We start from the raw sequence: 27,017 nt of genomic DNA on the forward strand, positions 1-27,017 counted from the left end.
TCAGAAGTTTTCTGAAGAAGGGTCTAGGCCCGAAACGTCAGCCTTCCTGCTCCTCTGATGCTGCTTGTGTTCATCCAACTCTAGACCTTGTTATCTCAGATTCTCCAGCATCTGCAGTTCCTACTATCTCTGAAACAATTTTAACCCCACTGCAAAGCCTCTTCTAAGGATGCCTACCTTGAAGAAGTTACCCTGTGGATCTCTCTCCCACTGCAACTCTCTCATAATCTCTTTGGCCTTGAAACTGCTCGACCACGTCCTGAAGCAAACCAGGTACTACAGCCACATCACCTTTCTTAGTACCTGCCTACGAAAGCAGATCATCCCCAATGGTCTACAGTCGACATTCAGGCCTTCCCAATTTGGCCCCAACCGTGACAATGTTGACAATCAGAACATTGAGATCCTTCAGAAGCGTTTATCCCTGCGACTCCTGAAACACACACTCGCAGCAATGCGCCGGCATCTCCGGGCACTACAATCAAGCCTACCCCAGCTGAGAGCCTCCCTCTCCCAGACCTGCAAAGGACCTCTCCTGTTTTTTATTCTTCGTAGGATACACAGCCTGAACTCACAATTCTACTCAGCTTTATTGGACACAAAAAACCGTAAGTACAGTAAACTTACTGGTGCCTACCACCCAAAACGGGCTTCCTCCACCTCCCAAATCCCCAACCCTACCCAGGACCTTCCGCACAATGTGCCCGCCGCCATTGGCCACGTGGCCACTGTCGGAGCAACCACGGATGACGTCACATCCTCCGCCGCCGGGTACCCCACTTCCGGGACAGCGAACGCCATCGACACCACTGCTGATGCCATCACCTCCATTTCCGAGGCCAACACCATAAACACTGAAGACGCACCTACCGTCACCGCTGCTGCCACCTCCAACCCCGCTCCACCCACCACCGACGCCGATGCAACTCTGCCCATCGCCAACGCCGATGCAACTTCGCCCACCACCGCCGACGCAACCCCGCCCACTGCCGACACAACCCCGCCCACCGCCGACGTCGCTCCGCCCACAGCCTCCACAGCCAGCAGCTCCAGAGGAGACAGCAACACCCAGCCCTGCCGAGTCTTCACCATCCCCCCAGACCTCCCCCTTACTGAGGACAAATGGTCAGTCCTCAGTAAAGGGCTCACCTTTGTCCCCCTCCACCCACACATCAACGAATACCGCTCACGTTTGGACATCAAGCAGTTTTTCCGCCGCCTCCGCCTCCACGCTTACTTCTTCAACCGTGAGCCTAACCCTCCCTCTACTGACCCCTTCTCCCGCCTCCAACACACCCCCTCCACCTGGACACCACCCCAAGGCCTCCTACGCTCCCTCAACCTCTTCATCTTAAACTGCCGTCGAGGCATCAACCGCCTCAACCTCTCCACCCCTCTCACCCACTCCAACCTCTCCCCAACGGAACGTGCAGCCCTCCGCTCCAATCCCAACCTCACCATAAAACCCGCGGACAAGGGAGGCGCAGTTGTAGTATGGCGCACTGACCTCTACATCACCGAGTCCAGACGCCAACTCTCTGACACCTCCTCCTACCGCCCCGTTGATCATGACCCCACCCCCGAGCACCAAACCATCATCTCCCAAACCATCCACAACCTCATCACCTCAGGTGACCTCCCACCCACGGCCTCCAACCTCATCATTCCCCAACCCCGCACCGCCCGCTTCTATCTCCTTCCCAAAATCCACAAACCTGAATGCCCTGGTCAACCCATTGTCTCCGCCTGCTCCTGCCCCACCAAACTTATCTCCACCTATCTCGACTCCATTTTCTCCCCCTTGGTCCAGGAACTCCCTACCTATGTCCATGACACCACCCACACCCTCCACCTCCTCCAGAACTTCCAATTCCCCGGTCCCCAACACCTCATCTTTACCATGGATGTCCAGTCCCTATACACCTGCATTCCCCATACGGATGGCCTAAAGGGCCTCCGCTTCTTCCCGTCCCGCAGGCCCAACCAGTCCCTCTCCACTGACACCCTCAACCGCTTAGCCGAACTCGTCCTCACCCTCAACAACTTCTCTTTCACTTCCTCCCACTCCCTACAGACAAAGGGGGTGGCCATGGGTACCCGCATGGGCCCAAGCTATGCCTGCCTCTTTGTAGGTTACGTGGAACAATCCCTCTTCCATACCTACACTGGCCCTAAACCCCACCTCTTCCTCCGTTACATTTCTGAAGAAGGGTCTAGGCCCGAAACGTCAGCCTTCCTGCTCCTCTGACGCTGCTTGGCCTGCTGTGTTCATCCAGCTCTAGACATTGTTATCTCAGATTCTCCAGCAAATGCAGTTCCTACGATCTCTGAATTTTCCCAATCTCTTATGATAACTAATATCGTCCAAACCAGGCAACATCCTAGAAACTGCTTAGATTAGAATCCCCTACAGCATGGAAGCAGGCTATTCAGCCCATAAAGTCTACACAAACTCTCTGAACAGCATCTCACCCAGACCTAGCACCCGACCTTGCAACGCTGCACCTACCACAGCAAATCCACCTGATGTACACATCCCTGGACAATTTAGCATGGCCAATCCACCTAACCTACACATCTTTGGACAGTAGGAGGAAACCTATGCAGGCATGGGGAGAATATGCAAACTCCACACAGACAGTCATCCGAGTCTTTAATTGAACCTGCGTCCCTGGCGCTGTGAGGAAGCAATGTTAACCACTGAGCCACCGTGCTGCTTCTGTATCCTCTACATAGCCTCCACATCCTCTGGTAGACCAGAACTGTATGCAATTTTCCAAATGTGGCCCAACTTAAGTTCTATAAAGCTGCAAAATGACATGCCAATATTTGTACTCTGTGCCCTGACTGATAAAAGCAAGCATACCATATGCCTTCTTGACTGCCTTATCCACTTGTGTTGCCACTTTAAGGGAATTATGGACAAGAACCCACTCCCCACACCCACCCTTCCAAGGTCCCGCCTGCCCCGGAAGACATCCCAATGATCCACATACCTGAAGCTGTCCCTCCTACACTAAGTCTAGGCTTTGGAAGAGCCAAGTTAATACAAAGCTCAGAGTTTTTGAGGTGAGACAGTTATAAATTTTTATTGCTGTTTGAGCAGTGAACTGCTTCCTGATTCGACTCCTGAATGGCCTGGCTCTGATTTAGGATTGCACCCCCTCATTCTTGGTTGATTGAAAATGATCCACACTGTGAAATTATTTTAACATTTTAACTAAACAAGTCCCAGTCAATAAAGGGGAAGTTTAAAATCACCCAGCACAACAACCCTGTTGTTTTTAGTCTTTTTCATAATGTCCACATATCTGTTCCTCTATCACTCACTAGATGTTGGGAAGCCTGTAGTTCAACGCTATCAGAGTGATTTCACCTTTCCTATTCCTTAGTTTTGCCCATATGGTCTCGCTGGATGATCCCTCCAAGGTATCCTCCCTCACTACAGCTGTTATATTCTCCCTTATCAAAACGTAACGCCCACATCTCCTTTACATCCCATTCTGCCTCGCCTGAAACATTCAAATCCCGGAAAGTTAAGCTGACGGTCTTGTCCCTCTCTCAACAACATTGCTACAACATCGTAGTTATATGTATTAATCCAAGTTCTGGGTTCATCTGCCTACTTATCACAGTCCTCACATTAAAACAAATACACCTCAGACCACCAGTCCTGCCATGCTCAGCAACCTCCCCCTGTCTGTTCTTCCTCTTTGTCTTACTAGCCTTGGACTCTAAATCCTTCTTCATCATTTAACTTGCTGACATACTGCCGTGGTTCCTGCCCCCCTGCCACACTAGTTTAAATCCTCCTGAGTGGCACTAGCAAACCAGGATATTGGTGCCTATCCAGTTTAGGTGCACCCTGCCCTTTAACAGGTCCCACTTGCCCCGGAAGACATCCCAATGATCCACATACCTGAAGCTGTCCCTCCTACACCCACTCTAGGCTTTGGAAGAGCCAAGTTAATACAAAGCTCTCAGTTTTTGAGGTGAGACAGTTATAAATTTTTATTGCTGTTTGAGCAGTGAACTGCTTCCTGATTCGACTCCTGAATGGCCTGGCTCTGATTTAGGATTGCACCCCCTCATTCTTGGTTGATTGAAAATCATCCACACTGTGAAATTATTTTAACTTTTTAAATGCTTATACTTAGGGAAGAACAAAAGTCAAGCAAATGTAACCTGACAACCCAGCCCTGGTTGTCATTTAGCTAAATTTGTGCTGAACCCCCTCAGTGACAGGGTCCAAAGCTGAACACTACCTGACAAAGAATTCACACAATTGAAGCATAATATTTTCTCAGAGATAGTAGGAACTGCAGATGCTGGAGAATCTGAGATAACAAGGTGTAGAGCTGGATGAACACAGCAGGCCAAGCAGCATCATAGGAGCAGAAAGGCTGAGGTTTCGGGCCTAGACCCTTCATCAGAAAATAATATTTTCTCCTTTGTTTTGCAGCTCACTTGAAATAAAGGTTAACATTCCACCAGCCTTTTTGATTACATTTTATGTCTGACCAAGGGCTTTTCATGGTTTGTTTACTGGGTCTTGTAAAGTTTTGTTCTTTTGTCAATGGTAAATCATAAAACATCCCCTAAAACCTACTGAACTGAAGAATGTCATTTGTTTTATGTCAAATTTAAAGTACTATAACCTATAAGTACTATCATCTTATACGATTTTCATAGAATCATAGAATCCCTACAGTGTGGAAACAGGTCCTGCAGCCCAACAAGTTCACACCGACCCTCTGAAGAGCATCCCATCCAGACCCATCCCCCTACCCTTTACCTGTAACCCTGCATTTCCAATGGCTCACACACCTAATATATGCATCCCTGGACAATTTAGCATGGCCAATCCACCTAGCCTGCAGATCTTTGGACTGTGGGAGGAATCCGGAGCACCCGGAGGAAACCCCCACAGACATGGGGAGAATGTGGAATTGTAACAAGTGTCAAGTTTCACAACTGAAATTCTGTCTCACAGTTCCCCTGTTATCCTGTTGCTTCAGTGTATGGTGGACAACTGAGACCTGAAAAGTCCTAAGATCAGCCCCTGATCTCTGCTAAGTTACACAACTGCAGCTACGAGGGCAGTAGAATTTCAGTTTTGTCTTTACTCTCTCAGACAAAGGGAAAGCAATAAATCATGCAACGGTTTCTAGGCAGGTTTGTCAAACACATGCATGGGAGAAAGGCAGAATGATAAATGTGATTAAGATTGCCATGATTGAAAACACTGCCAAAATTCACTGCCTACGGTCAAACATGAATGGAGAATTTTCTGGCAAGTGCAATAGAAAAAAGGGAGTATCCTGCAAAAGGTAAATCCAAATCTGCTCTTCCTGCTTTGGATTTCTCAGATCTTTATGGTAATTAACTTGCCAGTCAATAAGGGTCTTTAAAATAGTCTTAAGCCAGTAAGTCATGTGTTTAAAGCCTGTTTTGTGTTTCCCCCATTCTGTGAAACTCCTTCAACTCTTCATCACTCTTCGTCTTGTTCCTGTAACTTTGAGCATCCATGCTTCATCACTTAACATTTCCATAAGACTGCTTAGATAAAAATAGAATGCCTGGCTCTGTTTCTATTTGACCAAGATATGGCTCTATGAAGTTAAAACCAAAAGACCACAAGATCTAAAAGCAGAAGCAGTCCATTCAGCCCATGGAGCCTGCTTTGCCATTCAATGAGATAATGGCTGATCTGATAATCCTCAACTCCACTTTTATTGTGCTTAAACCCACCCAGGTCAAAACATTAACAAGATTGAAATATAAAATTACTTTAACAACTTTGTACAGACACACACTTGAACTAACCATGCAAAAACACAAACTGCAGAGAAGAGGAGGTAAAATTTGGCTCAATAAAAAAAGGAAAAGTAGAGTTCACTAGCTGTGACTATTGAAGACTTTGGTTCTTTGCTAGCCATTTCAAATTGTAGCTGATATCTTGTCCTTCTTCTGGAAATGTTGCTGTAGCAACTGATGTCGTCCTTTAAAGGTTCTCTGGCTCCTTGCAGATATTTTGATACAATCAAATTCAGCAGAGTGTCGTCTTAAATGTGGCTAGAGAGAGCAGCTCTAGCATTTTCCGAGGGCTAACTGAAAAGGTTGATGATATTGGAGGTTCTGTACCTGACTCTTTATGGCACAAGGATAGCATTCTGCAGAATATTCTTTCAGGCCACCATACTGATTGTTGTGCTGTTACCTTGTGATACCTGGATGTCTGTGTTGGAGTCTTTGCAGAATCTCATCTCCCATTGATTTCAAAATCACCAGTGTTTCATTGAACAGGAATAAGTTGTCCACTATTGTTAAGTGTTTTTGCTGCTCATAATACTGTCTCAAGACAGAACATTGTGGTTGTCCGTCAATCTATCCAACATCCAATCTCTCCACTTTCCTCAATTTCCCAATGCTGTGATTTACATGCAACTCCATCCTTACACTAGCTGCTTAGATTTCAGCTGTTTTCTCTGTTGCTGGTTTGGTTAAGTGTTTGTTACTGAGGGGGAATGGTTAAGTGTTTGTTATTGTGGTGGATGGTTAAGTGTTTGTTTTTGTAGGGGATGGTTAAGTGTTATTGTAGGGGAATGGTAGAGTGTTTGTTATTGTAGGGAATCGTGAAGTGTTTGTTATTGCAGGAGGATATTTGAGTGCTTGTTATTGTAGTGGAATGGTTAAGTATTTGTTATTATGGGGGAATGGTTGAGTATTTATTATTGTGGAGGATAGTTAATTCTTTGTTATTGCAGGGAAATGGTTAAGTGTTTGTTATCGTGGGGGATGGTTAAGTGTTTATTATTGGAGGGGGATATTTGAGTGTTTGTTATTGTAGCGGAATGGTTAAGTGTTATTGTAGGGGATGGTTAAGTGTTTGTTATTGTAGGGATGGTTAAGTGTAAATGTGGGGGTTAATTAAGTGTTTGTTATTATGGAGGAATATACTTCTATTCCAGACAATGGGATATAGAAATAGGAGCAGACTATTCAGGTGATTGAAAACCAAAAGAACTGTGGATACTGTAAATCAGGAACAAAAACAGACGTTGCTGAAAAAGCAGGTTTGGCAGCATCTGGGAAGAAAAATCAGAGTTAATGCTTCGGCCCGGTAACCCTTCAGGTGATTGAGCCTGCTGTGTCATCCTATTACATCATTACTAATCATCCACCTCAAATCCACTTTTCCTGCACTATCTCCATATCTCTTGATGACATTAACCTCCTGAAATCTATTGATTTCTGTCTGGAACCTGCTCAGTGATTACAATTCTACAGCTGAGAATTCCACAGATTCACCACAGCCTGAGTGAAGAAATTCCTTCTCACCTCAGTCTTAAATGGTCTGTCCTTATTCTAAGATCGTGTCTCCTGGTTCTAGATTCATCGGCCAAGGCAAACAGCTTATCCCCATCCAAACAGTTGCACTTTGTAAGAATTTTGTAAATTTCACCCCTCATTCTTTGAAATTGAAGGAAGTAGCCACAGTCTCCTCAATCTCATTTCCTAAAACAATCCCACCACACCTGGGATTATTTTAACATACTACCTGCCTTCTGATTGCTTGCTGCATCCACCTACAAAGTTTCAGTGACTTATGACCAAAGATGCCCAGACTTGGCTAACACTTGCACCTCCCTACTTCACACCATTTAAGAAATATTGTCTTTTTGTATTGTTTTACAAAGTGAACAGTTTCACACATACTCACATTATATCCAATCTGACACATTCTAGCCCATTCATTTTGCCTATTTAAGTCCTTTTGAGCCTCCTTGCATCCTCCTCTTTGTTTCCACCAAGTTTGGTGTCACCAGCAAATTTGGAAATATCTTGATTGGTCTCCACATTCAAATCTTTGATTTTGCCTGTGAACAGCTGTGGATCTAGTGCTGATCCTTGTGGTACCACACTAGTAATAGCCTGCTATTATTCCTAACCTCTGTATCCTGTCTGATGGCTAATTTTCAATCTACAGTAGTATATTCCACACCCCCCCACCCCCAATTCCACGCACTCAAATTTTATTTGCCAACCTCCTGTCTGGACCTTATCAAAGGCGTTCTGAAAGTCCAAATAAAACACATCAGCTGGTTCACCTTTATGAATGCTACAAGTAATATTCTCAATAAACTGCAGCAAAGTTGTCACATGTGATTTCCCTTTAAGAAATTTTACCACTCGTTTCTAAATATCAGGTTATCACATCCTTTATTATAGATCCGAACATTTTCCCAACTGCTAATGTCAAACTAAACAGATTCTCTATTCTCAATCTTCCTCCTTTCTAAATAGTGGTGTTACATTTGCTACTTTCTAGTCCATAAGACCAGAAAAAATAGGAACAGAACTAGGCTGTTTGGCCTCTCAAGCCAGCCCCACAATCCGATAGGATTGTGGCTGATCTGACATTCCTCACATCCACTTTCCTGCCCTTTCCGTATAACTCTTGACTTCCATACTGATCAGGAATCTATCTATCCTAGCTTTAAATATTTATGATGACTCCGTGCACAACCCGCCACACAGTTCTCTGTGGCAAGGAATGCCAAAAACTCTCAACGTTCTCAGAGAAGAAATTCCTCCTCATCTCAGTCTTAAATGGTTGCCCCTTTATTCTGAGACTATGCCCTCTGGCCCTAGACTTTGCCATGAAGGGTAACATCCTTTCAGCATTTACCCTGTCAAACCCCTTAAGAATCCTATATGTTTCAATGAGATTGCCTCTCATTCTTCTAAACTCCAGTGAGTAGAGTCCCAACCTGTTTAGTCTTTGCTCATAAGACAGTCCTTCCATCCCAGGGATCACCCTAGTGAAGTTTCTCTGAACTGCGTCCAATGAAATATTATCTTTTCTTAAATAAGGAGACGAAAACTTTTTCGGTTGCAATCTTACCAGTAGCTTGTATATTTGCAGTAGGATTTCTCTGCTCTTATACTCCAAACCCATTGAAATAAAGGCCAACATTCCATTAGTCTTCCTGATTATCTGCTGTACCTGTGTGGTAGCTTTCTGTGTTTCATGTACAAATACTCCTATGTCCTTTTTGTTTCAGCTTCCTGCAGTTTTTCTTCATTTTATATAATACTGTTCTTTTGTTCTCCCTTTCACAATGAAAAACATCACATTTTCCCACATTATACTCCACTTGCCAACTTTGTGCCCACTTACTGAATGTACCAATAACTCTGTAAACTGTTTGTATCCTTCCCACAGCCTGCCTTTCCATCTTTTTTTGTGTCTTCTGCAAATTTGCTTCAGTACATTTGCTTCCTTCCTCCAAGTCATTAAGATGTGTTGTAAATAGTTGGGGTCCCAAATCTGTCACCTGAGGAATGCCACTGATAACAGGTTGCCAACCTGAAAAAGAACCCCTTACCCCCTACTTGCTGTTTCCTGCCCATGAGCCAATTCTCTATCCATTCCAATATATTATCTCCAACATCGTGAACCCTTATCTTATAACTTAACCTTTCGTGAAGTACCTTGTCTAACGCCTTCTGGAAGTCCAAATACAACACATTTGCTCAGTTCCCCGATCTACTCTGGCTAAGACTACTTCAAAAAGCTTTAATAAATTTGTCAGACAGTGACTTCCCTTTCATGAAGCCATGCTGACTCTGCTTGATTCGATTACGATTTTCCAAATGTTCTGCTATTACTTCCTTAATAATTGATTCTAATACTTTCCCAACCATAGATATTAGGTTAACCGGCCTTCAGTTAACTGCTTTTTGTCTCCGCCCTTTGTTGAATAAGGGTGTCACATTGCAGTTTTCCAATCCTCCAGCACTTCTCCAGGATTCAAGTAGTTTTGAAAGATTACAACCAATGCATCCACTATCTGTGTAGCTACCTCTTTTAGGACTATCAGATGTAAACCATCAGTCTGCAGGAACCTTTCCAGAGTCTATAGAAATTTAGAATCTATGGAATTAAATATATGTCGCTGTGTAACCTCAACACAGGTGACAGAGTGCCTGCCATAGGTTGTGTCTTCCTTGTATAATCATCAGTTGTGAAGTAATATCACATTAACATTAGGCAAAAATGCTATGGCATTCAAAGCAGAATCTTCACAATTTCTTTAAAATTTAGGAGAATCACCTATCCTAAATTGGATCCGAAATTGTAATCAATAAGGTAATGAGAATATTTTTCACAGGCCCATGTCGCAGCAAATCTTCCTTTTCAATGGTTACATCACCTCAGTCTATCACTGTCAAAGATATGGAGACAAATTAAATTGGCTTCTCCTTGCTATCATCTTGGATTTGCTCGAAGATGTCTCCTAGTCGTATAGAACATATGTCTGCTCCTGTGTTTGTTAGATGTTTTAGATCGCAGTGTGCTAGTACATCTAAGGAAACATCCATTAGTTTAATCTTCTTGAATACCTCTTTCTTGTCCTATTCCCCAATTTCTTTAATAGATTCTATTGTTCTATTTCCCAATTTATTTAAGAGATCTTGTAGTGACTCATTAATAGTTAATTTGTTTGATCTGAATTTTGGCACTTGATTGCCCATACCACACGGAATACAGGGAGAACTAACCGCTTGGATACAGACTGGCATGGAAGTAGAAGACAGAGGGTGGTGGTGGAGGGTTGCTTTTCAGACTGAAGGCTTGCGACCAGTAGTGTGCCACAAGGATCACTGTTGGGTCCACTGCATTTCGTCATTTATATAATGATGTGAACATAGAAGGTATGGTTAGTAAGTTTGCAGATGACACTAAAATTGGAGGTGTAGTGGACAGTGAAGAAGTACAAGGGGACCTTGATCAGATGGGCCAATGGGCCAAAGAATGGCAGATGGAGTTTAATTTAGATAAATGTGAAGTGTTGCATTTTGGAAAGGCAAATCAATTAATGGTAAGGTCCTGGAGGGTGATGCAGAACAAAGAGACCTTGGAGTATAGGTTCATAATTCCTTGAAATTCAAATCACAGGTAGACAGGTTAGTGAAGAAGGTGTTTGGTATGCTTGCCTTCATTGATCAATGCATTGAGTTGGAGGTCATGTTGTGACTGTGCAGGACATTGATTAGGCCACTTTGACATACTGCGTGCAATTCTGGTCTCCCTGATATAGGAAGGATGTTGTGAAACTTGAAAGCGTTCAGAAAAGATTGACAAGCATGTTGCCAGGATTGGAGGGTTTGAGTTATATGGAGAGGCTGAATAGGCTGGGGCTATCTTCCCTGGAGTGTCAGATGCTGAGTGGTGAGCTTATAGAGGTTTATAAAATCATGAGGGACATGGATAGGGTGAATAGATAAGGCCTTTTCCACAGGGTAGGGGAGTCCAAAACTGGAGGGAATAGGTTTAAGGTGAGAGGGGAAAGATTTAAAAGGGACCTAAGGGGCAATTTCATCATCCAGACGGTGGTGCATGTATGGAATGAGCTACCAGAGGAAGTGGTGGAGGCTGGTACAATTACAACAATTAAAAGGCGTCTGGATGGGTATGTGAATACAATAGGTTTAAAGGGATATGGGTCAAATGCTAGCAAATAGGATTAGATTAATTTAGGATATCTGGTTGGCATGCACGAGTTGGAATAAAGGGTTTGTTTCCATGCTGTACAACTCTATGATTCTACGAGTCTATCAAGGAATCTCAGTGTGTCCCAATATTTCTGGGCTGTGGACATTCTCAAATTACTTTGATTTGCTAGGGATCACCTTGTTGCTGAATAATGTACCCCAAGAAGTGGTATAGTGTTCTTGTCAAATTTCCGTTTCTCATTCACAATAAGTCCTGCTTTCTGTCTCGCCTTTAACTTTCACAGACCCATTGGCCACCATGCTCTTCTTTAGTAGCACCATGGATGATGACATCCTAATGCAAATTACTCCTCCTCCGTCTTCAAGAGTGTTGGATATTGTGTGTTGGAAAATTTCTGGTGTTGAAGAAGTGTCAAGTGGAAATTGATAAAACAATGTTAGCTAAAGGGATTGCTGAATGCAATTAACAATCTTGATGCTTGATCAAGTGCTGTATTTATAACAAGCCCAAATCTACTTTGTGAAGGGAGAGTTCTGCTTACATAATCAATTACTGTGGTCTGTACAATCCATACCACTGTTTATCAGGTTGTACATGCTATTGCTCACTGTATGGTAGATTTTCTACTCCCGTCCTCGTTCAGTGTAGGGATCTACAATCGTAAGTAAAACAAAGGAAGGTGATGGAGAAACACAACATACCTGGCAGCAACTGTAGTGAGAGCAACAGAGTTAATGTTTCAAGTCTGATATAACTGTTCTGAGGAAGGGTCACTGGACCCGAAACATTAACTCTGATTTTTTTCTTCACAGATGCTGCTGCTGAGCTTTTCCAGCAACTTTTGCTTTTGTTCCTGATATAACTGTCCTCCAGAGCCGAAAGGAATTGGAGAGTCTTTTTTTTTACGCTGTTAACAGAGGGAGAGGAATTGTGAGTGGAACAGATGGTGACGGTGCCTGGAGTAAAAGACAAAGGGAGTGATAACGATGTGAAAGGAGAAGTAGAGATAGTGTTGCAATCAAGGTGGTGAACAGAGGTTATGCTCTACAGTTGTTGAACTCAATGTTGAATACTGAAGGCTGTAAAGTGCCTAAGCAGAACATGAGATCTGTTCATGCAGCTTTGTAACAGGCCTATGATTGAAATGTTAGCATGGGATCAATGGTTTATTGAAATGGCAAGTAACGCGAAGGCTGGGGCAATTCTTATGGTCATATCAGCAGAGATGTTCTGCGAAGTAGCCACCCAGTTTGCATTTGGTCTCAGCAGTATAAAGGAGACCACATTGTGAGCAGCAAACACAGCAGGCTAGATCGAAAGAAGTATAAGTAAAATGCTGCTTCACCTGGAAAATGTGTTTGGAATCTTGGACAGTGAGGAGAGGAGATGAATGGGCAAGTGTGAAGGCCTGTTTGGTCCAGTGTGGTAAGGCTAACTAACCTAGTCTCATGAGAAGATGATATTGTCCTCAAGAAGATGTGCTTTATTGCATGATAGCAACTATGGACAAGTTACACTGATGTAACAGATAGTGTCACGCAGTGTATGAGAAGGACCCAGATGCTAAATCTTACTCCTTCAAGTTCTGAAGATGTTCCCTCTTCCAAGCCCTCAGAGATACCGGTTGCTTCTTTTATCCCATGGTGAGATATGACTTCATCTGCTGTACTCCCAGTTGTGTACAAAAGTGTATTTACTTGTTTTGCTTCTGATTTAGTTTCTAAAGGGAAGCTATTTTGTATCGTAAGAAATGTTTTCTCAAAGATTAATACAATTCTATGTTATATTTGGTCTATCTTTGAAAGTAAATCTTCCTGACAATATTATTTCTGATATCATACCCCCTAATGTGATCATTTATTTTCCTTGCTTTAGAGGCTTTTCATTTTGCAGTGTAATCATCACAATGCTGTGTGTTGCTTTGGGTTTTCCCATGTTTCTGCAGTCAAAACTGATGATTCCTGCCTTCTGCAAATAAAATTGAGGATTCTTGCCTTTTGTGAATAAAATAGAGGATTCATACCTTTTTCATGGCTTCTCTGGATGAATCTTGGCAACCTTAGACTTAATGACTGATATGCTTTTCCTTAAAGCTTCACTTGATGAGTTTTGTTTCCTGTGCCTTTAATAAATTATCGCCATTCTAAATATATTTTCAGTAACTGACTTCCTGTGATTTGCAACTTTATAAGATGAACCCGATTTCCTTAATTGCTTTTCTGAGGGACTCCCATTGTCTGTGATTTGAATAATGCCTTTTAATGCCTTTATTGCATTTTCATAATGTGACCTTCCCTTTTCTGTAGCTTCAATAGTTTGCTGCCTTACTCCTTTCATTGCACTTTGTCTTGTTAGCCTTCTAAGATGCCCCTTTATCACGCTAATTCTAGCTGTGTGACATTCCTGAGTCTGTGATCTAGTTTTGAATTGCTTTTATGGCCCTAGATTTCCCTTACTGTAACCATGCCTTGTCATACCTGCTCACTATGATGGCAATACTTGATAGGAACTAAGGCTACTTATCGTTACTTTTTGTTTCTCTGTCTCTCTCCACAGATGCTGCCAGTCCTGCTGAGTTTCTCCAGCATTTTGTGTTTTTATTTCAGATTAGCGGCATATGCAGGATTTTGTTTTTATTTGGAGTCCGTAAGTGACTAATACTCCAGGTCCAGGGAATACCAAACACTCTCCTGCTGTTGCAGCCTTTACCATTGAGGGTAGGTTCTGTCGTGTTGAATTTTGCCATGAGGCTCTCTTCTGTCAGGTTCTGCCAGCTCTTCCAAATCCCGATCATCTGCATGAGCAGACATAGTCATATAGCACGGAAACAGACCCTTCAGTCCAACCAGTCCACGCTGAACATAGTCCCACCTACCCGCTCCTGGCCCATATCCCTCCAAATCTTTCCTGTTCATGTACTTATCCAAATGTCTTTTAAACGTTGTAATTGTACCCTCATCCACCACTGCCTTCCACATGCAAACTACCTTCTGTGTAAAAAATTTGCCCTCATGTCTTGTTTTAACCTCTCTCCTCTCACCTTAAATATGTACCCCCTTGTCCTGAAATCCCCCCATCCTTGGGTAAAGACATCTACTATGCTGTCACTGAAGAAATTTCAAGCCCTCCACTGTTGCCAGTGCTGTGAGAGACAGCTAAATGATATCCTCCATTTGCCAGTAGGTTATATGAGCAATCCTCATTGCCATTCACCATTTTGTATTAGCTCTCTATTCTATGCTCACCATGGGGCAGATTTGCTCCCAGCATCCCCTATCAGCGTAGGAATCTGTTAGGCCTGTTTGGTCTATCATGATAAAGGAATATCACTTTGCAATCTAATGAGATGAGGCTCATGTCTGAAACAACATGTTGTGTAACTGCACAATAGCAACTATATATGTTACACTGATCTAATAGACATTGTTACAAAGACTGAGGAAGATTCAGATCTTAAAGCTCCTTTGAGATTCTATACAGTTCTCCCCCACAAGTCCATATGACATCATCATAGTTAGGGGTTTCTAGGGCAATCCTCAGCATTAACCCTGTCAGAGCCTCACACACTTAAACAAGAAAAGACTAGTTCATATCAACCGCTTATTCTACATTAACTGCAAATACTGATCATAAAGTTGTACTGAAGCATCATCCGTTCGGGCACAGTGTTTATTTTGGCATCTGATATCTTTCCTCTGTGTTCAAAGAAGACTTAAAGAACTTCATAATCCAGATAGGGCAAGCTATACCCTGTGAGGTGTTGTACCAGAAACAAGAGCTCATTCTCGACTTTTTAAACCCGACTCTTAATTAATAAATGTCATGAGTGAAACCCAAAGGCCAGTCAAAAGGCTGAACAAGTTTACAGATGTTTTTAAATGGAGTGATAAAGTAATTGGCTCATTCATTCAAAACTTAAAGCTATTTTATTCATTATTTAATCATGGCCATATCCTGGTCATACAAAGACATCCTATTGTATGTTCTGTTTCAGTAGGGAAGACGTGGGAATGCAATTATGGTGCTCGGGTGGAATGTGGGAACGGGAATTAATGCAGTGTTTAAGATTGTCCTCTAGATGTCATGAATCTATTCAGTATGAATTAAAACTGGTCACTTTGATAATTCATACTGTGTCTAATTGAATTGTCAGGTACAAACCGGACCCTTGAATGGATTACTGTGGTTTTAACTATAAGCCTCGATTGTAGCAAAAGACCTGATGGAATTCAAACACCTTTAGCTGAAAACAACATAGTGTTCTCTTTTACATTTCACTAAATCTTCAAATCAAGAATTGTGCATTATAGAAGGAGGCCAGTTGGCCCCCATTGAATCTGCGCCAGCTCTTTTGAAGAGCATCTAGTCCCACTTCTCAAATGCTTTACAGAAATTCTCTGCAAATATTTTTCTTTCAGGTTCCCTTTTGAAAGCTACTAATTATCTGTTTCTACCTTAGGCAGTACAATCCACATTCAAACCACTCACTGGGTAAAAGCCTTTTTTCCCTATAGCCCATGATTTCTTTTTTGCCAAACACTTTATACTTCTGACCTCTGGTTCATCATTTTTCAGCCATTGGAAACAATTTCTCTTTATTCAGTCTATTTAAATGTTTCATGTCATTAAGCGTCAATCAAATCTCCTTAGCCTTCTCTACTCTCAGGAGAACATCCAAAGCTTCTCCAGTCTATTCACATAACATCCAGACAGAGAACTTGCTGAGGTGAAACTCTCTAAGCAAGTGGAGGGTGCAGGAGTAAGATTTGCTAATGTATCTTCTGAGGAGTCAGTGGCTGTTTTCTCTAAGTAGCAAGTGGAGCTGAGGGTCAACAGTACTGGCCTCTTTTCGAGAGGCTCACTGGGTGTTCGTGGTGACTGCATAAGAAAAGAGAGGCAATTATTCATCTAAGAAGGATCAATGCTTTTGACAATTAAGCATGAGCTAGCTCTTGTATGAATGGGAGATCAACACAGCATAGTGCAATGAAGCTTACTGGGTTGGTTGGACATTGAGATGCCCCCATTCCCACATGAGTAGTCATGCACTTCTCCAGTGAAAATTGAACATTTTCTCCTCAAAAGAAGTGAGGATCCTTTTGTCCAAATTCAATCACCACCCCTTCTCTCTCTCTCTGACACCGCAGCCTCATAGTGGTTCAGTTTTTTCCTGAAATGAGACAAAGGAAGGGGTGGAGTATGATCGAAGAGCAGTCAGTAGTGATGTAGGAGGAGCAGGAAAGCAGGAGCGGTGTCCTCAGTGAATAAGCAGGAAACACAACAGACAGGAAGAGTTGATAGGTCAAGGAAGAAGATGGGTCAGAGCCATTGACCCATCAACTGTCACTATTGCATGTGTCAAAACATGTAATGGCAAGAGTTGTGGACAGTGAGCTTTGGTGAGAGGAGTGTGCAGAAGGAGAGTTAGAGTGAGTGGTTACCCTATGAGTGTCAGGTAGGAGAGAGAAGATGGTTCCACCCAACCTTGCTGAACACAGTCAGTCATTGTACGTCTTCCAGCACTGTTGTATGTTCTGTTTAAGCTGGGACACAGCTCTGACCTGGGCCTGTATCTGGATCCAACCTGACTGTGTCTGGTGCTGTGGCCTCCTTTAACAGTCAGCAGAAAAAGGGATAACCTCCCCTCCAGCTCCCCTGTACACCAGCCCATCCAGAGTCACTGTCCACAGAGCAAGGAGCTAACCTGCCTTTTTGGCCATCTCCTCAGTGACTATAGTCAGGCACCATTGTATGTGGGGGAGCAGTTCCACAGTCTCAAGTGGTCTGCAGCTGGTTTTTCACTGTAACAGCAGCAGTGTGAATGCTGGGAGGGACTGACAGCAATGAGTACATCCACCTCTCCCACTGCGCGGTACTGTGGGACAGACACCACCGAGCCATTTATAGTGCAAAGAGTAGAGACTACTTGATAAAATTGTTCTGAGCCACACTGGACTGGACCCAATGATGTTCATTCACCAAGACACTTTACCTGCAGATGGAAAAAACTCCACTTCTGTTTTTTGTGTTCCTTCCTCTGCTAAGCTGTTAACTCATTTCTTACAGGGCTACGTTTTAAAAAGAGATCAACACAGAATGTCTATTAGATTTAGAAAGGTGGAACTTGATTTGCATACACCTAAAGAAACAGGTAAGATTAGAAAAATTCAGGCCAAGTCTCTACAATTATCTATTGGACAAAAATGGTGGCCATGTTACAGAGTAAGATGAAATATTGATGGTAGAGGACGAGGGGTTGGCTGCTCACCTCACATAAAGGAAAAATCAGGCAGTTCATGCTCAGCAAATCCACTTCTGCCAGTTTACCAACAAAGGTCCATTCTCTAAGAGAATTAAGTGTCTCATGTAAAAACAAGGTCAGTTGAAGAAATGTGTCTGATGAACTGACTATCGTTCTTTTATGCATTTTTGTGCTTTATTCAGTCTTTTTTATCCAGAATGAACCAATATGATTTGATCCATTTTTAGAGCTTACTATAAGCTTTAAGTTTCACATAAAACTTTTCCAACATTGCTATTGCTGTAGCAAGTTTCAACCTTTCCATTTTGTTTCATTGACAGATGGAATCCAGGAAAAGACTTGCAAAGACAGTGCTGGTGTTTGTGGGTTTCTTCGCCGTGAGCTGGCTCCCCAGCCACATCATTTATCTATACCGTTCCTACCATTACAGGCAGGTGGACACCTCCTTAGCACATTTGGTTGGCAGCATCTGTGCCAGGATTCTTGCCTTCAGCAACTCGTGTGTTAACCCCTTCGCTCTCTACCTGCTGAGCAAGACCTTCCGAAAGCAATTCAACAACAATCTGTTCTGCTGCAGGAGCCACCTCCTCATACGTTCGACCAGCATGGGCAGGAGTACCACAGCTTCGCGGATGACATCACTCAAAAGCACGAACCATTCCGTGGCAAGCTTCAGCCTCATCAATGGGAACTTTGTTCAGCGGGAAGGTTACGTATAGGGGCACCGCTTGGCGCCATTAGACAATGTACATTCAGCACTTTTTTCAACAATCACAATCATGCCCAGGGGGTCTCAGTCTCAGAGTAAAGAATGTAAATGAGAATGATGCATCCGCGGGTTGGTGAGAGAAATTCACAGTTCAGGGATCAAGGGTGTATGTTGTGCTTTTGTCAAATAAATACGAGGTTCAGATTAAAAAGTGTCTTTTAAGATGTGGGAAACAATCTTGATATGCAGCAGGCCCTCTTTGTTTAGCAGGGCAGACATCAGGGATGTTAATGGTGTACCAAAGATATGCCACAAAATGCTGTGGTTTGTCAGACAAGCTCTCAGGGCAGCTTGTGGCAGGCAATAAACAAAGCAGTATGATGAGAGGTCTGCTTACAGATGGAGAATTTTGTTATTCTACCAGACAGTAGGCTATAAATAATGCATGTTATATCGAAGATTAAATAGTAGGTTAGAGAGGTGCATTATATCTAATACTGTGGAATATAAGATACGTGGAATTAAACTGGAGGATGTGATAGCACAGTACTTTGTGAGATCACTAACTGCTAATACAACTGTGTAATGGGATGTAGATTAGCACTCATAGGCCTACACCAAGTTTCTGAACCAAATTGGTAGAAGTCAAATGTTGCCCCAAACAAGGAGGACATCAATGATCATGATGAACTGTGAGTTGATATTTTCCCAAGACAAAGGGGAAGAAAAGTGAAAATAAATTAAACAGGAGAGGCTTTTATTTTCATCAAAAAATCAATTTTATTACCCATGTGACTGTAATATTTCCAGATCTTGATCAAAATCTAACTATTCCTTGAAAGTGACCTTGAATGGACCCTTAGTAAGGAAAGGCTTGGAGTCAACTGGGATGGGCACCGTCATATAGCTCTCTGAAGCTAAGTGTTCAGGCAGATGTATCAAAAATGGCAATTGTTGAGGTAACAATTGGTCGTATAATGAACGTGCAGCCCTCCGCTCCAATCCCAACTTCACCATAAAACCCGCGGACAAGGGAGGCGCAGTTGTAGTATGGCGCACTGACCTCTACATCGCCGAGGCCAGACGCCAACTCTCCGACACCTCCTCCTACCGCCCCCTTGATCATGACCCCACCCCCGAGCACCAAACCATCATCTCCCAAACCATCCACAACCTCATCACCTCAGGTGACCTCCCACCCACGGCCTCCAACCTCATCATTCCCCAATCCCACACCGCCCGCTTCTATCTCCTTCCCAAAATCCACAAACCTGACTGCCCTGGTCGACCCATTGTCTCCGCCTGCTCCTGCCCCACCGAACTTATCTCCAACTATTTCAACTCCATTTTCTCCCCCTTAGTGCAGGAACTCTCTACCTACGTCCATGACACCACCCACGCCCTCCACCTCCTCCAGAACGTCCAATTCCCTGTTCCCAACACCTCATCTTTACCATGGACGTCCAGTCCCCTATACATCTGCATTCCCCATACAGATGGCCTAAAGGCCCTCCACTTCTTCCTGTCCCACAGGCCCGACCAGTCCCCCTCCACTGACACCCTCATCTGCTTAGCCAAACTCGTCCTCACCCTCAACAACTTCTCTTTCAATTCCTCCCACTTCCTACAGACAAAGGGAGTGGCCATGGGTATCTGCATGGGCCCAAGCTATGCCTACCTCTTTGTAGGTTATGTGGAACAATCCCTCTTCCGTACCTACACTAGCCCTAAACCCCACCTCTTCCTCCGTTACATTGATGACAGTATCGGCACCACCTCGTGCTCCCACGAGGAGCTCGAACAGTTCATCCACTTCACCAACACCTTCCACCCCAACCTTAAGTTCACCTGGACCATCTCTAACACCTTTCTCACCTTCCTGGACCTCTCTGTCTCCATCTTGGGCAACCAACTAGAAACCGATATCCATTTCAAGCCCACCGACTCCCACAGCTACCTAGAATACATCTCCTCCCACCCACCTTCCTGCAAAAATGCCATCCCCTATTCCCAATTCCTTTGCCTCTGCCGCATCTGCTCCCAGGATGAGGCATTCCACTCCCGTACATCTCAGATGTCCTCGTTTTTCAAGGACCGCAACTTCCCCCCCTCAGTGGTCGAGAACGCCCTCGACCGTGTCTCCCGCAATTCCCGCAACTCATCCCTCACACCCCGTCCCCGCAATAACAACCAAAACAGAATCCCCCTCGTCCTCACGTACCACCCCACCAACCTTCGGATCCAATGCATCATCCTCCGACACTTCCGCCATCTGCAATCCGACCCCAGTACCAAAGACATTTTTCCCTCCCCACCCTTATCTGCTTTCCGGAGGGACCACTCTCTCCGTGACCCCTTTGTCCGTTCCACACTCCCCTCCAGCCCCACCACACCCGGCACTTTTCCCTGCAACCGCAGGAAGTGCTACACCTGCCCCCACACCTCCTCCCTCACCCCCATCCCAGGTCCCAAGAAGACTTTCCACATCAAGCAGATGTTCACCTGCACATCTGCTGATGTGGTATACTGCATCTGCTGTACCCGTTGTGGCCTCCTCTACATCAGGGAAACCAAGCGGAGGCTTGGGGACTGCTTTGCAGAACACCTACACTCGGTTCGCAATAAACAACTGCACCTCCCAGTCGCGAACCATTTCAACCCTCCCTCCCATTCCTCAGACGACAAGTCCATCCTGGGCCTCCTGCAGTGCCACAACGATGCCATCCAAAGGTTGCAGGAACAGCAACTCATGTTCCGCTTGGGAACCCTGCAGCCCAATGGTATCAATGTGGATTTCACAAGCTTCAAAATCTCCCCTCCCCCTACCGCATCCCAAAACCAGCCCAGCTCGTCCCCGCCTCCCTAACCTGTTCTTCCTCCCACCTATCCCCTCCTCCCACCTCAAGCCGCACCCCCATTTCCTACCTACTAACCTCATCCCGCCCTCTTGACCTGTCCGTCCTCCCTGGACTGACCTATTTCCTCCCTACCTCCCCACCTACACTCACCTTTACTGGCTCCATCCCCGCCTCTTTGACCTGTCTGTTTCCTCTCCACTTATCTTCTCCTCTATCCATCTTCTATCGGCTTCCCCCTCTCTCCCTATTTATTTCAGAATCCCCTTCCCCTCCCCCATTTCTGATGAAGGGTCTAGGCCCAAAACATCAGCCTTCCTGCTCCTGTGATGCTGCTTGGCCTGCTGTGTTCATCCAGCTCTACACCTTGTTATCTCAGCCTAACGAGTCTTTCTGGTTTCACGGAGAGAATACTGGGAGGAAAGTTAAAAAGAAATAGGGTTGTGGTCTTTCAGAAACAGTTTGTTTTTCTTTCAAGGTTGCACTATATCTGAGAGATGTGTTCAAACAGGAGTTGTGACTTATTATGCAGTACCATAATCAGGAGTTCCTATGTTTCCAAAAGTGCCATTTTCGTAACAAAGACCATTTTTAAGTGAATTCGGTTTCAGCTGTGATTTTGCATTCAGAAAAAAAAAAGTAAGTTAAGCTTCTTAATATTAGGATAGGATTTATTGGGATAAGCCTTTCAGAGTGATGTTGAGTTGGTAAGACTCAGCATCATGGATGGCGAAGAAAAAAGGCTGTTATATGAAACTGCTGGATTTTCTAGTTGCTGCCACACTGCAGGTATTTTTCCCTTCCAATGTGAAACCACGCTAGAATATTTAAATATTCTGCCAATGGTAATGTGCTATTTTTTAATATCTGTTATGAAGATTTTCCAAAGCAAGGATAGAAAATCGGTCTGGTGATTAAACCTTAAAATAAATTTGTGCAAAAAATACCACAGGGATAAAATTTCAGGTTAGGCATGTTTGGAACTGAGACCTTCAATAAAGTATCTCGGTTCAGCAAACAAATACTGATGTATCCAACTTACCACCCAGTGGCTAATAATTCCAGCACCAGACTAAACCAGACCAGACCTGTAATTCCAGAATAGTTGATCTGGGCACCAATGGCAGAATGTTCCGACGTGGTGCCGTGCGTGCCAACCATGGCGGTGAAATCTAGAATGTGGTGACATCCTCACAGCCCAGTGGAAAATCCAACAATAGATTGTCACCAAGTTTTGGGACGCCCTGTTTTGACCAAATATTGACTTCAGTCCTGTCTACGCAACACTATAACCCTCAAGTTACAGCGCAGGTTGAGCTGTCATGTTTGAATCTAGAGATCATCCTCATTTACTTTAGGCAGATTAATATCTTCACAGAACTTCGACAAAGAAGAAGAAACATCTGCTACTTTCCCATGGCAGTCATTCAGGGATTATGAGGGCTTCTAGCACATACAGTGGTATCCGAATAAATAGGCTGCCTGCTTTTTTGCTTGAAGAGTATGGAATCATTTCTCAGTCTTTTCAATTTACATAAGACTGATATTTTGAATGAAGTAACTTTTGAAATAAGTTACACAGACTGTTGACAATGGCCCTACATTTGCGTTTAATTTGACAATATTTTTCCCTTCGGTTAGGCAGAACATCAAATTACACAGAAAATCAAGATTGTTTTAAAATGTAGATGGTTGCTGGGAGAGATGTTTGGTCATTCCATTTCCTGCTACTCAAAGCACTTTCAGCAATGCTGAATATGGCTGTACATTTCTTTATGAGAAGCAGATAAGAAATTACCTGTACGTGGGAAACAAAAGCACCCATTAAATACTGATGGACATGGATATCAAAGAACATATACAGCTTGTTGTAAATAACGTTGAGATTAATAAGATAGATAACCTGAAGCAGGTTCAATATGAGAGAAGGCAGTTATGGGAATCAGCAAAGAACATTCAGAAATAGTTAAAGGTAATCAATGCTAGTCATTTTCCTCAAGGGTTTACAGATGGAAAATTAGGAAGATGTCTGTAACTCCATGGAAACTTTACATCAGCATTGAACATACACACAAGCACGTCCCCAATATATCCTATGTGTATTTCGATATGTTGGACGTTATAAATGTATGACTCAGATATGCCATGCCTAAGTGATACCTTCACAAGCAAACGTATCGTCCAGATCATATCACCAAGAAACTAGCATTTTCAGGTTATCTTTCTGAAATGTTAGTGCTCTAGTGTTATAAAGGCCAAAAAATGCTTATAATCCTATAAAATGCAAAAAATAATGTTGAAGACTTAATATTTCACTGCTTTCTCATGTTCAAGTGATGGAGCTAAATTGTCAAATTGGAGCAGCTGAGCTACACTATGAATGAGTGTATGCTTGGGAATTTTCAGTCATAGAGGTGTGAGGTAGCTCACATCAAAACAATGATTATTAAAGTACCCCACAGTGCTCATTCAAGATGAAAAATATCAAAATAGCTTTACTTTGTAACAATTCCCATATGTCACACAGGAGAATGTACAACAGGAAGAATTATAGTGCCTTGTTTAATCCCTTTGTGACAAACAACTTCACAGCTTTCATGCATGCTTTTGTACTTTGTGAGTTCTGCAGTTTCTCTGTCATTTGGGGAATAAATTGCATGTTGCATAAACTGCAGCTTGTGCTGCTCTAAAACATTTTGAAAACTTCATACCTGAAAGGGGATAAAAAAGTATCTTGATATTCTTCTTCAATGCAAAGAAACAATTGATTCTATGTTTTGTAAATTGGCATTTTTTTTCCTTCAATGAACCTGATACTTTGGTGAAATACTATGTGCTAATGATGGGGTACTGTCTTTTGTCTATGGAATACTATGTGTTGTCATTTTTTATTTCAGTCTTAAAGTACGATTCTAAGTCTGATCATTGTTTATTGTTAATCTCATTTGTACAAATAAACGCATGCTCAGTTACGCTTTTTAAATGTTAAATTTGCCAGCCAGTAAATAATGACAATCTATGTGCCTGATGCATATGACTATTGTAATAATCTGTAAATAAGTTGTATATATTTGACTGAAGTGAGTTCAGGTGAAGGGCTGGATGAACACAGCAGGCCAAGCAGCATCATAGGAGCAGAGAGGCTGACGTTTCGGGCCTAGACCCTTCATCAGAGGGTGTTCATCCAGCCCTGCACCTTGTTGTCTCGGATTCTCCAGCATCTGCAGTTCCTACTATCTCTGAGTTCAGGTGAAGATGTGTTCTTGTAAATTGTGATAATCAAAGTTTGCACTGTTGGTTTTGCTGGACCTAACAATCACTGATAACCAAATTATAATTCTAACATGTTCTATCTCAATTTCTAAGTGTCACGGTTATATGACATTGTACCAATAATTATGAATTCCACAGTTCTTTGTAAGCATGAAAGTTTCATGTATTGGTTGTGTTCTAAAATAGAAAATACAAGTCAAGGTTGTAAAAGAAACCCTTTTCTTTGAGAAGTCAAATGGGACATTTTGGATAGCACATCAGATTTCACAGTCCTTTCCTTAGATTATATTTTTTCCTGTAGGCCTCCAAATTTTCTGCATTCTCCTCACCATCACCCCCACCTCCTGACTTCATCTACCAAAGACAGCAGTGCCTTGAACTATCTCAACTGTACACTCTAAAATTGTCTCTCTAAACCTTTCCATTGCCTTTGTAAAATCTTGCTTAAAGTGAGCCACTTAGCCAAGCTTTTGGTCACTCTAATTAATACCCGTTTCTTTGGACTGGTTTTAAATTTTTTGATTATGCTTCTGTAAAGCTTCTTGGGGTATTTTCTCTGGTTAATGGCACTGGATACTTGCAAATTGTTGTGGTCATTTTCTTAAAAAAAAATACTGTTACTATTTAACACTGGCATTAAAATTGTCACCTTCACAAAAGAAATACATTATAATGTTTAATGCAGGAAATAAATATGTCCACTTCGACAGTAAGGATTGTTGTTCCTTCCATGTGACTAAGGTAGACCTTTTCACTGCAGTGGAGAAAGCTTTGAATGCCTGAAGAAGGGTCACTGGACTTTCACGCTGCCAGTCCTTCTCGTGCTTCTCCAGCAATTTTTGTTTTTGTTTCAGATTTCCAGCATCCACGGTTTTTAGGTCTTTTGGAATGTCTATACCTCACTTGCAGTGTATTGGTGTTGATGGGAAGTCCCTGTAGCTGATAAATGGTCCCATTCTTCAGAACTGTTCTTTCTTTCCCAACACAAGTAAGTTCATTAACAGAGAATCCACTTCCAAATCTACTTTGTAGAAATAAGTTAGTTTACAATAACTTCCATCAAGTTACTTTGAAAATGCCCAAATCTTCATTATAGGTGGAACAGTCCACAAGCAGTCTTGTTTATGCACTATCTTTTGGAAATATCAGTATTAGACTCTGGATGTAATTTCAGTCATAGCAGTGATAGTGGCCAGTTTTTCTCTGTGATTATAAAGGAAACCTATTTGCACTCTTGTAAAAATGTGTAGCTTTGGAACATTTTCTGAGAAATTGCAGCGACAAAGGGCCATTTTTCAATTCCAGCCAGAAATGTCATCCTCCCATATCTTTATCTATACAAGATAGACAGCTTTATAAAATGAATGGGTTTATATCCCAGTTTTGTATTTTGTGCCAGGTAGGCTCCCATACTAAAATGATCCAGAAAAAGTTAACCATTAGTCATGGTCACAGGAAGGCAAGACCTTGTTCATAATACCTCCAACTGTTTATTCTCATTATTTGCTTCACTGATCTTTTACCAGAAAGTGGCAAATGTGACAAATGCAATGTGATTGTATTCTCTGTAAACTGTTTTATTCTGCAGCAAGGTTTTGATGAGCAGACAGAAAATTCATTTTGTTTTAAGAAATGAAATAATATTATATTGCTTTGGAATTCAAAGAATGTCACGCCTGTGTTTAAACAAAGACAGGCCTATCAAAGTAGCCAATGTTCAAACATTATGGGGGACACTGAAATCATTTTACCCTATCTGTTGATGGCTAATAGTCTTTTATTTATTTATTCACTCATGGGATGTGGGCATCTCTAGCTAAGCCAGTATTTATTGCCCATCCCTAATTGCCCAGAAGGCAGTTAAGAGTGAATCACATTGCTTTGGGTCTGGAGTTGCATGTAGCCAGACCAGGTAAGGATGGCAGATTTCCTTCCCTAAAGGATATTAGTGAACCAGGTAGATTTTTCCAACAATCGACAGTGGCTTCATGATCATCATTAAATTTTATCACCATTAGTGAGTTCAAATTCCACTATCTGCCATGGTGAGATCGAACCCAGGTCCCCAGAACATGAGCTGAGTTTCTAGATTAATAATCAAGTGATAATACCACTAGGCTTCCCCAATGTCTGACAGACCCCCTTCTGAATTCCAGTAATCGTTTCTCATTCTCATCTTCCTGTACTGTGTTCACTGAAATGACCTCTTTTGATTCTAGTTCCATTATATAGAGATCTCCAGTGTAAACAGACGAGATTGTAGTTATTTGCTGAACGCACAGCAAAACTAACCAGCATTTTACTGTAATAGCAATGTTGAACATTGGATAATGCATGAAGATTTAAAAGACAGCAAAGAATTGTGTTATATTTTATAACAAGGGCTCAAGGAAT

At 42.8% G+C, this 27,017-nt stretch overlaps 1 protein-coding gene across 1 annotated transcript in view; it reads left to right on the top strand.

Moving 5' to 3' along the window:
* The window catches only part of grpr (gastrin-releasing peptide receptor), a 53,753-nt gene extending 35,248 nt beyond the window's left edge, over window positions 1-18,505 (top strand). Inside the window, exon 3 of the mRNA XM_020511780.2 lies at window positions 18,107-18,505. Coding sequence (XP_020367369.2) covers window positions 18,107-18,505 — 399 coding nt within the window. The remainder of the gene's footprint in view (window positions 1-18,106) is intronic.
* Window positions 18,506-27,017: the final 8,512 nt, after the last annotated feature.

Source organism: Rhincodon typus, chromosome 11 (assembly GCF_021869965.1).
Source record: "Rhincodon typus isolate 14 chromosome 11, sRhiTyp1.1, whole genome shotgun sequence".
Lineage (NCBI taxonomy): Eukaryota > Metazoa > Chordata > Chondrichthyes > Orectolobiformes > Rhincodontidae > Rhincodon > Rhincodon typus.